This window comes from Agelaius tricolor, unplaced genomic scaffold, assembly GCF_023055355.1.
Source record: "Agelaius tricolor isolate 1412-34295 unplaced genomic scaffold, bAgeTri1.0.p SCAF_5, whole genome shotgun sequence".
NCBI classification, from domain to species: domain Eukaryota; kingdom Metazoa; phylum Chordata; class Aves; order Passeriformes; family Icteridae; genus Agelaius; species Agelaius tricolor.
In genome coordinates, this window is record NW_027269265.1 from 6,013,373 (window position 1) to 6,027,367 (window position 13,995).

Consider the following 13,995-nt stretch of genomic DNA (forward strand, 5'->3'; position numbering starts at 1 on the left):
AGGCTGGGAAGCCAAATCGTGTGGCTGGGAAACACCAGTCACACTCACATGGTCCAGATATCTGGAGGAGATGATGTGGGTGTAGCTTTGTTTGTATATTTTTTGGAATGGTATGGGGGAAGGAGGGAATGAATAGAAAGAATGGCCAGGGGATCCTGGAAGAATCTGTGTGCTCATGGGAAGCAAAACTACTTTTTTTCATGTAGCATTAAATATAATTTCCCACTTAACTGCTGTTGCAGGAGTTTTCAACATCTGTAACAAGGGAGTTGAAGTTTTGTCTGAAATTGTGTGAACCTCATGAATTTGTGCAGGATGTTAAAGTTTTACAGCTCTTGGGATTAGGTGGTTACATTGCAAGTGGTTCCAAATCTTGTGCTGGGAACTTGGTTTTAGAAGCAGCAGAAATCTGGCTGGTCTTGGTAACCTTATGAAAAAAAAATGATTTGGCCAATAATTGTTTTGGCCCTGCAAATGCATAGTGAAGAAGCTTGATAGAGTTTTTAGGAATTGGAGTTAGTTACCTGAGAGGAACACCTAAAATACTAAAAGGAATTGGAAGTCCAACTGCATCCAAGTTCATTCATGTGGCTGCCAGGGTGATGAGAGGAAGGAAGGGGTACAGTCAGAAGAGACTTTAATTTTCACTGTCAATGAGTTCATTTATGATATCCCAACTCCAGACAGATCCCAGAGGACAGGTTAGATTCAACAACACCACTTTAGGCAAGAGTTCAAACCCTGTTTGCTCTCCCTGGTGACAAAGCCCATTGCACATTTGTCCCCAAGCCCATCCCTGCTGTGGTCCTGGGCAGAATTCCCCACCTGGCACTTGTCTGATGTGACATTTTCCAGTGCATGTTGTGAATGGTGTGCCTGACTGAACAGTGTGTTAAAAGTCATTGACTCTGCATGATCATTTCACACTTTACTGCTGAGAGGAGTTATTTCATTTTTGTGTGTCTCTGAATTCCCTGCTGGCTTGCTCATGTGGAAAACTGGGCTGCAAGATGGAAAAGAAAGGATGTGCAGGGCAGCTTTGAATTGTGGAGCCAACATTCAGCAGACTTGCAGTAGCTGCTGGTGGTTGGGAAGGTTTCCCCTCTCCCCAAGCCCCAAACTTTCAGTTTTTCTGTGAGAGGATCAAAGTGCAGCTTCACCTTTTTTTCTCTCTTTGCTGGAAGGTTTTGTTTCTGGGGTTGTTGTAGGGGCTTAAATGAAGTAGTTGCTTAGCACAGACAAAATGTAAACATCCTGTGTAGGTGTCTTTCATGTGACCCTGATTCTGGTAGGTTTTGCAAATATTCCAGGTAGGTCAGCTCCAAAACTAGCAATGGAATGAGACACAGCAATTGCTGACCTCACTTCAAACACATTTTCCCCCTTCATATCAGCTGTTTTATACCTACAGACTTTTTCTGTTGAAATAGAAGAGTTGGATGGTGCAGCAGCAGTGTGTGTGTGTGGGAAGGTCAAACAAACATTAGGGTAGTCACCTTTTAAGATTTCTATTATAAAAACCAGGTTTTTGAAGTGGTTTAGAGTGTAGCCACTGAATAATGCTTTGGGCTAAAATGTGTTAAACAAGGCTTTAAATAAAAACCGCATTTCAAAGCGAGTTCTCCCCAGAAGAAAAATCAGTTGGACAATTTGAGAGCATTGTAAGCACAGTTTATTTTTATTCCTAGTGCTAATAAAAACAAAGTGAAAGGGTTAAAACCTGCCTTTGGGAAAGGTGTGGGCAACGTGTATCTGAGTGAGTCAGGACTGTGCCCATATAATGGGACCTGGTTAAAGGGTCCTCGCTTGCTCTTTCTGCAGAGTTTTCTCCTTCCCCCAAGTATTTCTCCTTCCCCAGAGTATCTCCCTGGCCATTTTTCCAAGCCCTGTGTGAAAGCTCTTGGAGCAGGACCCGCCTCCCAGCGTGTGCCTGGCACCTTCTCCTGGTACCTGAGTGAGGCCCCCAGGCATTACCGCAGCACGATTGTTCTGGGTAATTGCTGCTTTTTAAAAGGCATTCAGCCCCAAGGAGGCTGCTGTTATTTGTGTATTCCTGTATCTCCCTGATCCTCCTTTATGCAATACCAGCTGCCTCTCAGAACACTTATCTGACAAGTGATCCTTGGATAGGAAGGGTTTTGCTATCTGTGATCACTTGTGGCTTGTGCTGTTTATTGTTTCGTGGTTTGGTTTTTTCCCCTTCTGTGTGTGTGTTCTCGAGGATGGTGTTGCTGGTCCTGACACGGGCAATAACACAACTGGAAATTGGGCAGCTTTATCAAAGATGTGTTTCAGTTCTCATCATCACACTGTTCCTGCCAAAATGGTCGTAGAGTGAAGGGCCTGAGTGATTTCAGTCATTCACTGCTGTTTACAGCTCTTCTGGAAAAGTTATTGACTCAGTAGAAGACCACTCAGGATAAACAGAAATAATCATTGATACCTAACTAGACTTTCCTGGCTTAACTGTGGGTTTTCTTTTGTTTCTGATAAGTATTTTGTTATAATCCCCGAAATGTTGGTTGGAAGGGACCTGTTAAATTCTTTTCCATCGTTTCTCTCCCTCAGTGCATTCCTACCCCTTTTAAAAGTACAGGGATCAGGCTCAAAAGCACCAAGGGAAGTTGCCAAGGTGGCCTGGGACATCCCAGGCAGACTGAGGATGAGGCTGTGTCTCCCTCTGTAGCACTGCCATTCCCAGCCTGGGGTTTTAGGAAGATGATAATTTAGGAGTTGTTTGTAGTAGGATGGGAGGAATATTGTTTATAATGAACTAATGCTAGTAATTTTCAGCCTTAGTCTAAAACAGGGAGATTTTGAGGAACTTAGTCCCGCAGTGCAGTGATATTCATTCATTCAATTATTGTGCCATTTAATTAAAATTTTTGTCTTATTTTATTTTTTTATAACTAGGAAAATGTTTTTCCATTTGTTATAGTATTGTATAATGAATGCTGTTGTTTTGAAAAACAGAGAAAGTCCCTGTAGAGGCTGAATTTCAGAACTTGGGAGTTTCACCTAAATAGAATGAAATGTTTCACAAAAAAACACAATAGTCTTCCTGTTATACTTAACAGATGTCTCAAGGCAAGTCATTTTATAAACCAACCAATGTGAGATGGATAAGAAGATAAATAATTGTTGCATACAAAACAGCTTCTGTTTCTTTTCCCTGAAGGGCTTCAGGCCTCTTATATCGGCTTATGCTATATTTCAACATGGACAAAAATAAGTCTGTCTTCTCTTTGAAACCTTTTCAAACCAGCCATCTGCTTTGCCACTCATATTCAGATCTACACCAATATTTTTTCAGGGTAGGTGTAGCATATGAGTTGGGATTTTTAACTCTTTCTAGTTTTTCTACTTCTATTTTTTTTCCCTTTAAAGTTAAGTAGTACATTTAAAATAAATTTCTGGCAAAACTCAAAGCAAGCCAAATAAAAAAACTGCTGCATAGTCTTAGCTATGTTCAAGTCTGTATGTTGAGTGATAGCAATTGTGTTCTTTGGTTTTATAGTTGTTGGGTTTTAAATGCCAAGTAACTTGTGGAGGGGACAAGGGACAAGAGAGGGAAATAATATCTTAATTATTTTTTGTGCCCTAGTGCCCCTTGCAAAGCAGACTTGTCAGCTGTATTGTGAGGATACAATGGCAAGAATTTGTATTCTATAAATATTGATGAAAAGACGTTTGAAGCTCATGAAAAATTTATTAGAAAATATGTTGAAAGATGTTTTGGCTGCTGGCTGGCCACTGGTAACCGTGCAGTGTCAAAGAGCAGCTTGTTTTGCTGGTAGGTGTTTATTGGAGGAGGGAAGATGCTGTTTTCATGTACTAAAGGGCAGCTATTGACACTGAAATTGATGTAGGCAGATCCAGATTACACTGTTACACTTTCCATTTTTTTTTTACACTTTTTTGCACTCTTTTACTCTGTTTCCACTCTTGCAACAAAATGTCTTAAATGTTTTCACTCTTGAAGTGTGGACAGGTCAGTGTTGAGGAGGAGATGCTGAGGACCAGGACAGTGTTTCTCATCAATGGCTGTAGATCAATGTTCTCTGGGACAAATTTCCTCTGGCCTTTGAGGGGGCTGGAAGTCAGAATCTGATTGCTGGTGTCCTCCAATGTCCTTGAGTGACAAAGCAGGACAAGATGGACAGAGCAGAGTCAGCGTGGTGTGAGCAGATCTGAGTGCTGAGAGGGTTGTGGCTGTGGCTTGGTTCCAGCCACAGCAGGAAAACAAGGGGGGTAAACACTTCCACCATGAGCAGAGCAGTGGGCTTTTAGGGTGAAAATTTCCCAAACATTGATGCAGAAATAGATTTTTTTAGATAGAAATGTTACTTCCTGTGAAGTACCAAAATACAGCCATTTTTGTAAGCAGTTCTCAATAAAGGTAGGCATCTGCAAGTGTTTAAAACATGCCTGCTTTTCCCCAGTATGAGTTTTAAATCTTGAGCTTCTTGTTTTACAGACCAAATGGTAGCCAGTTTAACCTATTAAAGATAACTGAGAAAGAAGCAAAAAAACAAACCCTGCAGGTTTCAAGCAGCAATAACTGCAAAACAGGGATCATCAGCTTATGGCTGGGTTTATTTTTAGAGAAATATTCATGATGTTCAGGAGCCTGAAGGCAATTTGGCATCTCCTCATGTACCTGAAGGTGGCATCTGGGCATCCTGCTGGCACAGCATGGCTCATGTGCTATTTCTTTCTTGTGTCGTCACTGGAGAGTTTAGAGAGCTGCTGTGGATGGAGGTTGTAGGAAGTGCTGACATTCCCATGCAGCTGCTGTCACTGCAGAGCCCTGGGCTGATTGTGTGCCAGCATTTGCACATGATACTTCTTCTCTGCCCTAATACTCAAATATTAAAACTTCTTGTCAGTGGGCAACTGTAGGCTGGAAATTTGGATGTCAGATCACCATTAAAATACTGAAGATTTAGACTAAAATCATGTTTTGCTAAGGACAGGTTGCTACAACCAAGAAGTGTGTGTTTGTCACAATATGAAATAGGAAAATATTATGCCTTTTGGAGAGGAAAAAAACCCCAAAACATTTGGGGTGGGTAGCTTGCTTCCAGAAACCAAGGAGCTGAACTTGGAATGGTTTGTTTGGGTTATGGCAGTGCCCAGAGGTCCCAGCTGGCATGAGATAAAGACCTGAGGGAGAAGTGCAGCCTGAAGCTATAGCATGGAGATACAGCAGGTGGTGTGTAGGAGAAGGGAACCTTTATTCCCCTTTTTCTGGTTCTTGCCCAGTGGGAGACCTCCAGTACAGAGGCCCTGTGGTCTGCCCAGGAACAGTAGCAAAATTTGAAAATTCACCCCAGGTGTTGATTCTAAAAGTTTTAAAGCACAAACTGAGCCATCTTAGATCTTCCCTCTGAACTGAGGATGCTGGGGTGGGGCTGGAAGAGTTCAGCTGATTCAGGAGCCAGACTGAATTGAAATGTCATTCCTCTTAATATTGCTTATTATTCAGAAAATGGGAAAAATAAATACAGCTTTTTTAATTTTTATTTTTAAGGTTAGGAGGTTATTGAACTGTATCTCGCTGAGCCCTTCTTTGTTGCAGTTTGGGGAAATTGAGTATTTTTAAGAAGAGTAAGATGCTGTGGTGGTTTGGTACTCCTGGATAAGAGAGTATTCCTGTTCCCATCTGTACCCTTTTATTACTTCCCTGGTACCCTCCCTGGCTCTCAGCCCTTGTGTTGTGCCAGTTCAGGTTACTGGGGGATTTCTGTTGACACTGCAGAGTATCTGAGGGAATTCTGGAATCAGAGGAGGGGAAAGAGTGAGGCCTGTGCTTGGGGAGCAGGAATGCCTCCCTTGGCAGCCAGAGCTGGGCTTGTAGAACTGAGCTGCATCCACAGCTCTACCATTTAGGACCTTCCTGTTTCTTCTCATCTCCATTTGCTCCTGGCATTGATTTCTTGATGTTTCCTTCACTGGTTCTCACCTGGTGTGCCAGCCTGAGCTGCTTTTGGTTTGGTTTGCCTAGAACCCTCCTAAGTGCCCTTTTCTGCCACGTTAGCTGTGGGGAGGATGGAAGAAGGGAAATGATGTTCTCCAAACTGAGATGTGTGTTACCCTGCTGAGTAAGAACACACTTCATGCTGCTTCCTTCTGTTCCCTCCAGCAGCCTCACTGGTACAAATGACTTGGCAGTGATGCCTGTGCCCGGGCTTAGCTTGGTTCTGGTTGCCTAAAAACCTGAGAAGAGAGAACTGAAGCAAAAGCTCCCAAGTGCCACGTGCTGGTGTTTGCACAAGAACCTCCTTCCCTCTGGGGTGTGATGCAGCACGGTCACTGCGTGGTTGTTTCTTGTGGAGGATTTATCAACGGCAGCACAAGTTTCTCTGCTGCTCTTGTAGGCACGTGACAGAGCTCTTGGAGGCTTGGAGTGCTCTGTGCTGGCTCTGTTCAGTAGCTCTAAGGCCATGGGCATGAGCCCAGCATCCACTCAGGATGGGCATCACCAAGAGACTTCCCAGTGATAGCGGCCTTCAGTTGGAATTCACTTGACCCACAAGTGAACCAGTGACCTAGAGGTGAAGGGCTCAGGCATTGTATCAAATTACAAATCATCCAAACCATCTACATCTTTCAAGCTGTTGATTATAGAAACTGTTCAATTTCTTGTGATACCATGTGTAGATAATTGGGAATGTTGTGCTAAACTATGGAGCTTGCTGGCCGACCCTGCTTGCTCATAATTACATGAGATATAGTCTGTCACCACTGAGAGACATCAAAAGAATGTCAGCTGACCTATTAATCTGCAAGCATCTGCAGATTCCTCATAATAAAGGTAATTGTCCATTGGTGCCTTTTAAGTTATCAGGCAATGTAAATTTTTTTTGTGTACCTGAGAATTCAGTCGCTGTAGTCCTTGTGCATTAGATATTCCCTAGGAAATGGGTTGACCTAATTTCCAGCCTTGTCTTCATATGCCTGTGTTTGGTCTAATTTGATTTTACAGGAATCACCATGTTCTTAGCTATAACTGCTACTTGGAAAGGTCAGTGTTTTATGAGTAGTATGATGATTATTCATGTGTATCATTACAGTGTCACAAAATGGGATGCAAGATTCAAATTTTAATCTCCTACAGATGTGTAAACCTACAGAAACTCTGCTGGCTTTTGTTGAAGTGCAGTGACTTAGCAGATTGTCTCTGTCTTTATATGGCATGTTTAAATAAGTTCTGTTACTGCAATGTTTATATTTGGCTAGAAGGGATAGGGAGCATAAGAATAGTGTTTCTTTGTCATAGTCATGCATGCTGACCTAATACTTTTGCTTTCTGTCTTTATAACATTTATGCAGTATTTAACTTGACCAACAATGTGGACTTGGAGAACACCAAAAAGAAAATGGAGCTGTATCAAAAGGATAACAAAGAAGTCATTCAGAAGAATAAGTTAAAACTGGTTAGTTAACTTCTCTCCCCTACAATTTTTATTCTTTTGTTAAAGAACTAAAGGATTTGTGGAGTACTTTCTTAAAACAAATCAAGGTGAAAGCACCGTGCTGGGTTCTTTGTATTTAAATATTGAGGTTGAAATGTAGTTATGCTTTATTTTGGGAAGGGCTGGAGGAGAGGGGCAGGCAGCAGAGGCTGTGTGTAATACATCACCATGGCATGTGTGCTGGCAGTGTCGTTGGACAATGGCCAGGAGAGATGAAGTTCATTCCTGCACCAGGACAATCGTTCCTTTCTCATCTGAAGGAAAAAAGAAATCCAGACTCAGACATTATGAAGCTCCCAGGAGAGAGTTGTAAAATTGAGGCAAAACACAGGCCTGGTTTATGCAAAATTTGAAATGAAAGATGTTGAAACAAACATTAAAACTTTTGTTCAAGAGCTGATAACAGTAACATCAGGGATATTGTATATATAATCTGTATGCAAAACACAGGGTTCTTTGAAGATTCATTCATTGAATTACGGCTCACATATCATTTTGTTCTTTAAAAATAAACGTGCATGCATTTATTCCTGTAAGAAAAGTTTAATCTGTTAAATATTTTTTCAGCATAAAAATACACATTGTTATCAGTTCTTGAAGGAAAATGTCTGCCCAGAGTGTGACATAACAAAGGTTTATGTTTGTAATCCAGTTGCACTAAGGACTTGCTTTCAAATCAGTAGGGGTGAAATCCTCACTCCCCTGAAGTCTGTGGCAAAACTCTGGGTGATTTCTTTAGCTCTAGGATTTCACAGGAGGAGATTGGAATCTGAAAAATGTTTGTTTGAACCTCTTCCTTTTAAAGGCAAGGAAATTTCCCTAGGGGTCCATCTCTGATCTGTTATCCTGTCTCTGACACTGTGCAATATCCTCTGCTTCAGAGCTTGAAGAGACCTGCCAAAGCTTTGGCACTGTGTCTTATTTTACAATGGAGCTGCAGCCTCTGGGGTCACAGGGAGAGCAGCTCTGCCTCAGCCCACCTTCCCTTCAAGGAAGTGGCTCTGGCAGCCTGGCCAGGGCTGGGTGATGCTGGCAGGCAGCTCTGAAATGCCCTGTACCCTCTCAAGCCCCCAGCACTTCTGTTTGCTGTGCTCCACAGTCCTGCTGGCTGCTGGAGGCTGGACAAGCCTGTGTGAATCCAGACTCACTGAAGAGCTGGAAACATTTCTCTTTTTTTTTTCTTTTTTAACATTTGAAACAGTCATAATTTCTTTTTCAACAATTGAAACATAATAATAGATTTTACACAGTGGTTATTACAAAAACTGCATGATCTTGCCTATAAATTTCCCCCTCTCCTAAAAGCTGAAGGGTTGCTTTTCCTCTCCAGCTCCTCTTAGCAAGTTTTTAAATGTCTTTACTCCATGTGTGGTAAAAGGTCTCCTACTTTCTTGCTTCAACTTCTTATGGCCAGTCATTGTCCCTACATTCTTGACTTAATTTTTCTGTCCACTGTAATAGGTTGCTTTTGAGGGATATAGATGTTTTCTGTCCCTGTTGTTGTTTTTGTTACCCTTTGCCTGCTCCAGTGTGATTTGTATTTGGCAGGCAGAAGGGGCCAGAATTAAATGCAGAGATCTTAATAAAGGAACTCTGTTTTCCCATCTCTGCTGGAAATACATTGATCCTGAGACTGTTCTTCTCTTGTAGTTTAGAAAACAAAAGTGAAGATCTTGGTGTTCTTGTAGTTATAAATTATTATTATTTTTAATATATAGATATTTATGTACACTTTGTATTTGTAAAACCTTGTACCCTGAGTGGACTACAGCTTTTCCAGTGTTTCTCCCCTAAAATATTTGCACTACTCCAGTGATAGGGTAACTTGTTGCTTCCTTCTTTATCACTAGATGTTTAATTTCACTTGCTGCTTTGTGCACTCTTGAAATAGTTGTGTCTGGATTCTGTGATGTGAATGTGCATGTTTTCTTGATTATCCTTTCCTGAATGTGGTAAAACATGATTTTACTTTCTATTTACTTCTTCACTTATAGGCTTGAGTTTACTCCCAGCTTCACTGTCATCATCTTTCCCTTCACAAATTAGGACTGTATTTAGATTATCTTTAGTCTGGACACAACCCTTGCTGCCTATTGAACTCATCTCTTCTCTTTTACTGTTTAAAGAATTTGATCTGACACGTGATAATTCTTCCATTTTCCTGTAGTCTGCTCTGGTTTAGGTTTGTTTATCAGTGTACTTATTTCAGACCATAATTTTTCTGGGCTGTTTCTTCAGACTAGGTCTGTCAGCACTTCCCTACAAGTTTTCTTCTGTTTCAGTGCAAATTCCAGGCAGTCTTTAGAGATAAATATGGAAGAGCCTTGGAATGTCTCGGAGACCCTGAGCTCTTCTGTCCTGTTGACCAACCCAACTAAATCTCTCAATTCTCAGACATAACCTCAGTTAGAAGCTTGGGGATTTTCTTGTTTGTTTTTTTCCTTTCATTAAATGCAAAGAGAGCCCAGTTCCAGGTGGTTGCTGGTTGGTGACCAGCTTTTTACCAGTGTCACTGCACCAGTTACAAAATGGAAGCAGCTTCTGTTGGCTCGGTGGCAGGTGGTGACATCTCCCAGGAGTAACTGGGGTTCACTGGGACCCACTGGCTTAATCTGTCTGGTGAAGGAATTTTTTTTTTTTGCAGATTCTGGCTTTTATTAAGTAGCTGTGCTTTATGATACAACTTTATGATTAGAACAAACTTTACTTTGGCCTTGGCCTCAATAATGATCACAGATCTAGAAGAACTGAGTTGGAAGCAACCCACAAGGATTATTGAGTCCAGCTCCTGGCCCTGCACAGCCCCATCCCCAGGAGTCCCACCCTTTGCCTGAGGGCATTGTCCAAACCCTCCTTGAGCTCTGCCAGCCTTGGTGCTGTGACCTGGGGAGCCTGTTCAGTGCCCAAACACCCTCGGGGTGAAGAACCTTTTCCTGATATCCATCTAAAGCTCCCCTGACACAACTTCAGGCCATTCCCTTGAGTCCTGTCACTGGGTACCATAGAGAAGAGATCAGTGTCTTCCCCTGTGATGTTCTGCTGAAACTCCTTTCATCAGTAAATCATCCATTTAAGTTTATAAAATTTTAATTATCTTGCCATTTTTACTGCATCTCCCTTTGCTTTAGTGTGTTAAATGGAGAGGATTTGGAAAATGTTTCCTGTATTTTTTTCCTTGTACCTTCTAGCAACCAAACTGACATTCTTTTGATCCATCTTCTTTTTAAAATTGTTTAATCCTCTTATTTTCCTCTGTCTCTAAGCCCTCTTCTATTTTTTTATTCTTTCACTGTGATTTTCAAATACAGATTACCTAATAGTTTGCACATTAAAAAGATCCTTGCCAAGAAATAGATCTGTAACAAGAACTTGTCATTTTGTACTAGTAATCTTTCTTTTCATCTCATGTAACATGACTGCAATCCAGGTTATAGGAAAAAATCCTTATTTTGTAAAAATGTGACATTTTCACAGTTAATGCTTAAATGCTTAAAGATATAGGCTTCCCTGTTAATATTCACATATTTGTAATTTCTCATTTCTCTTCTACACCACTGCTAAGCACAGTGTGCTTTGCCAAGATGCAGCTGATGAGTGGGATGATCAGGAACAGTATTGTGGGATGATGTTTTTGTTCATCCTACTTACATCATTGAGTTCTAGGATGAGTGGGAGCTGAGGAGGGCTCACTTTAGAGTGAAAATGGAGGGAAAACCCCTTCTATAACATTTAAGGAGTCAAATCTGACTCCAGCCAGCAGCAAGTTAAAAATCTTAACTTTACACTGGCAATGAGGAGGTAGAATAATCATCCAGAATCACCTTAAAATTCTGCTTTAAAAGGCAGAATCTGGCTGCTTTCCCCTTGCCTGGCCTGGCTGGGGTCCCTGGGGGCAGCGGGGTTGCTGGGAGCTGATTTCTGCTTTCCCTCTCAGACACGGGAGCAGGAGGAGCTGGAGGAGGCTCTGGAGGTGGAGCGGCAGGAGAGCGAACAGAGGCGCCTGTTCATGCAGAAGGAGGAGCAGCTCCAGCAGATGATAAAAAGGAAGAATAAACAGGCACTCCTGGATGATCTGGTGAGTAACAAAAGCAGAGGTTTCAAAGCTCAGTAGCATTGACATGCATCTCTGTCACTGCGTGGAATGAATGGATCTGTCCCCGTTTCCCTGGTTTGTGTTTCCATTCTCTCACCTGTTATTTATTTCAGTGGTGCAAACCACTCTGGTTTTGGTAAGCTAGGGGCTGGATGAAGGCTGCTTCTGGGATTTGTAGCTCAGCTCTACCTCTGTTGGCTTGTTAAGCAGTTCTGAGTAGTGGCTGAGGTGTGTGGAAGCAAAAAGGTCATCAGGAGGTGCTTCTTGGCTCAGCCACCTGTGCAGTGGAGATGGTGGAGAGCAGGGGACAGTAACCTCAGGAGTTATCCAGTCATTGCTCAGCCCTTTCTCAGCCAGAGCACATAAATGATTGGTGGTCCCTTTGTATGCAACAACAACTGCAATGAAAAGTTTTCTGCCACAAGTGTGTCATGTTCTCTTACTGCCACTTCTGTACAAGTTGCTCCTGTTGAAGTGAGTGAAGTTTATATAGACACACAGAGGAAAACTCAGACTTGCTTTTGGAAATTGTGGTCATCTTGATTAATTTACTGATTCTGCATCTCAAATGCAATCATGTGTGGGCATAGAGAAACTCACTAAGTGTGTAACTTAAGGTTGACATCTCATTTTTTTCAATACAAGTGTGTGTACAGACATGCATACACACACATTCACAGGTTGAACACCCATGAGGACAGTCTGTACACACAGCCTGTGTGTAACCTTGAGGGAAATCAGAAAAAAGAAGTATGTATGCATACATACACGTGTTCAGCTGTGTCAGTGTGGTTTAAAGCTGCTTGGCATATCCAAATGATATTTTCTCTCTTGTATCAGTGCATCTCACACTAACACAGTGGTAATTCCTGCTTTGTAGTCTCAGTTCTTATTCATGATACAGATGCTTTTCTACTTTTCCTGGAAAAGTAGAGTTTCTCTTTGAGCCAGGGTAGAAGGCACTGACATGGAGTGAGGATCTAAGTGAAATTTAGGAGTTTCAGGGCCTCCTGAAGAGATAGATGCCTTGCTTCAAGCCAGGATTCCTGGCAACCTGTTACTGGTTTTCCTTTTGTAGGCAAAAGCAGAGATGAGCAGAAAGCTTCTTAAAAAAAAAAAAAAAAGTCAAGCCTGTATCTTTACATCCAGCAATCTATTTTCACTTTAAAGGTAAGTGCTTTTACAGTCCACACAATTAGGAATAGTGGATAAATTAATAAAAACTCCACTATAAATTTGAATTTAATTTCTCAGAATTTGGATTTGGAGTTTCTGACTTCTTAAAAACCTGTTCTAAAACACAGTTCTGACTGACTAGAGACCAGTGGCTGATGTGTGGTTGTTTAATTTTTTTTTTTTAACACAGCATTTGGTTTTACTGGAAACCTTCACCAGGTGGCTTGCAAAAAGAATAGCTATAAATAACCCTTAAAACATGACTAAAATAAGTACTTTTTACTGTGATTGCGTATGTATTGCTATTAAAACATATCTTAATATTCTAAAAACAGTAGAAAGGTGATTTTTAAGGGCTGAGGGAGGAAACTAAACAGTTTCAAGTTTTGTCTCTGTTTCTGAAGGGGAAGTGTCAACTTAAATTTGAGCCAAAACTTGTTTTGTAATATTACTAAGGTTTATAAAAGCAGCACTGAAGTGTTTGTGTGATGACTTACAAAGTCTCTGGAAAGCCAGTGGTTGTTAAAGAAATAAACATTTTCTATGGTCTCAGAAATCCCTCTAATGCTGTGCTGCAAATCTGAAAATGAAACTGATAATGAATAAAACTCAATGGAGAAATGCAGCAAAAGCCAAGCACAAGCAGCAGCAGGGTAAAGAATTAACTTAAAAAATAATCTTGTATCTATGGTTGCTGGTTCTGTGCTAAACCAAGAAGGATTAATTTCTGGCTACAGAGATACCACCACTGGCTCTGCAAGATTGTGAGTGCAGAGGAAGGTGACAATCTGACATTTTATAAACCTTATACCCAAATCTTCTCCTTTGGACAGATCACTTGTTGTGGCCAGCCTACAGCCCAGACCTACTGGATCTTGGTAATTTTTTTTTCCAAGTTTGGCCCTGCCACTGGGCAGCAAGAAAAAATTAAGGACACATTTTTTGTGTTGTGCAAGTAAAGATGGTCAGCTACTTTCTTGTCAAGAAATGAATTTAACTTTTGGTGCTGAAATCTTATGAAGCTGCAGACCTCATGGAATCATAGCCATGTTTGGGTTGGGAGGGTTCTTGGAGAGCATCCAATTCCAACCCCCTGCCATGGGGAGGGAAAACTTCCACTAGAGCAGATTGCTCAGAGCCCCATCCAACATTCACAGTGTTGGGGCATCCACAGCTCCTCTGGGCAGCCTGTGCAGGACCTCACCACCCTCCATAAAGAATTTCTTCCAATGTCTAATCTAACCCTGC

General features: G+C 41.5%; 1 protein-coding gene across 1 annotated transcript in view; it reads left to right on the plus strand.

The window, feature by feature from the left end:
• Positions 1-13,995, plus strand: part of MNAT1 (MNAT1 component of CDK activating kinase) — a 119,466-nt gene that overhangs the window by 36,824 nt on the left and 68,647 nt on the right. The window contains exons 4-5 of the mRNA XM_071426231.1: positions 7,336-7,439; positions 11,413-11,553. Coding sequence (XP_071282332.1) covers positions 7,336-7,439; positions 11,413-11,553 — 245 coding nt within the window. The remainder of the gene's footprint in view (positions 1-7,335; positions 7,440-11,412; positions 11,554-13,995) is intronic.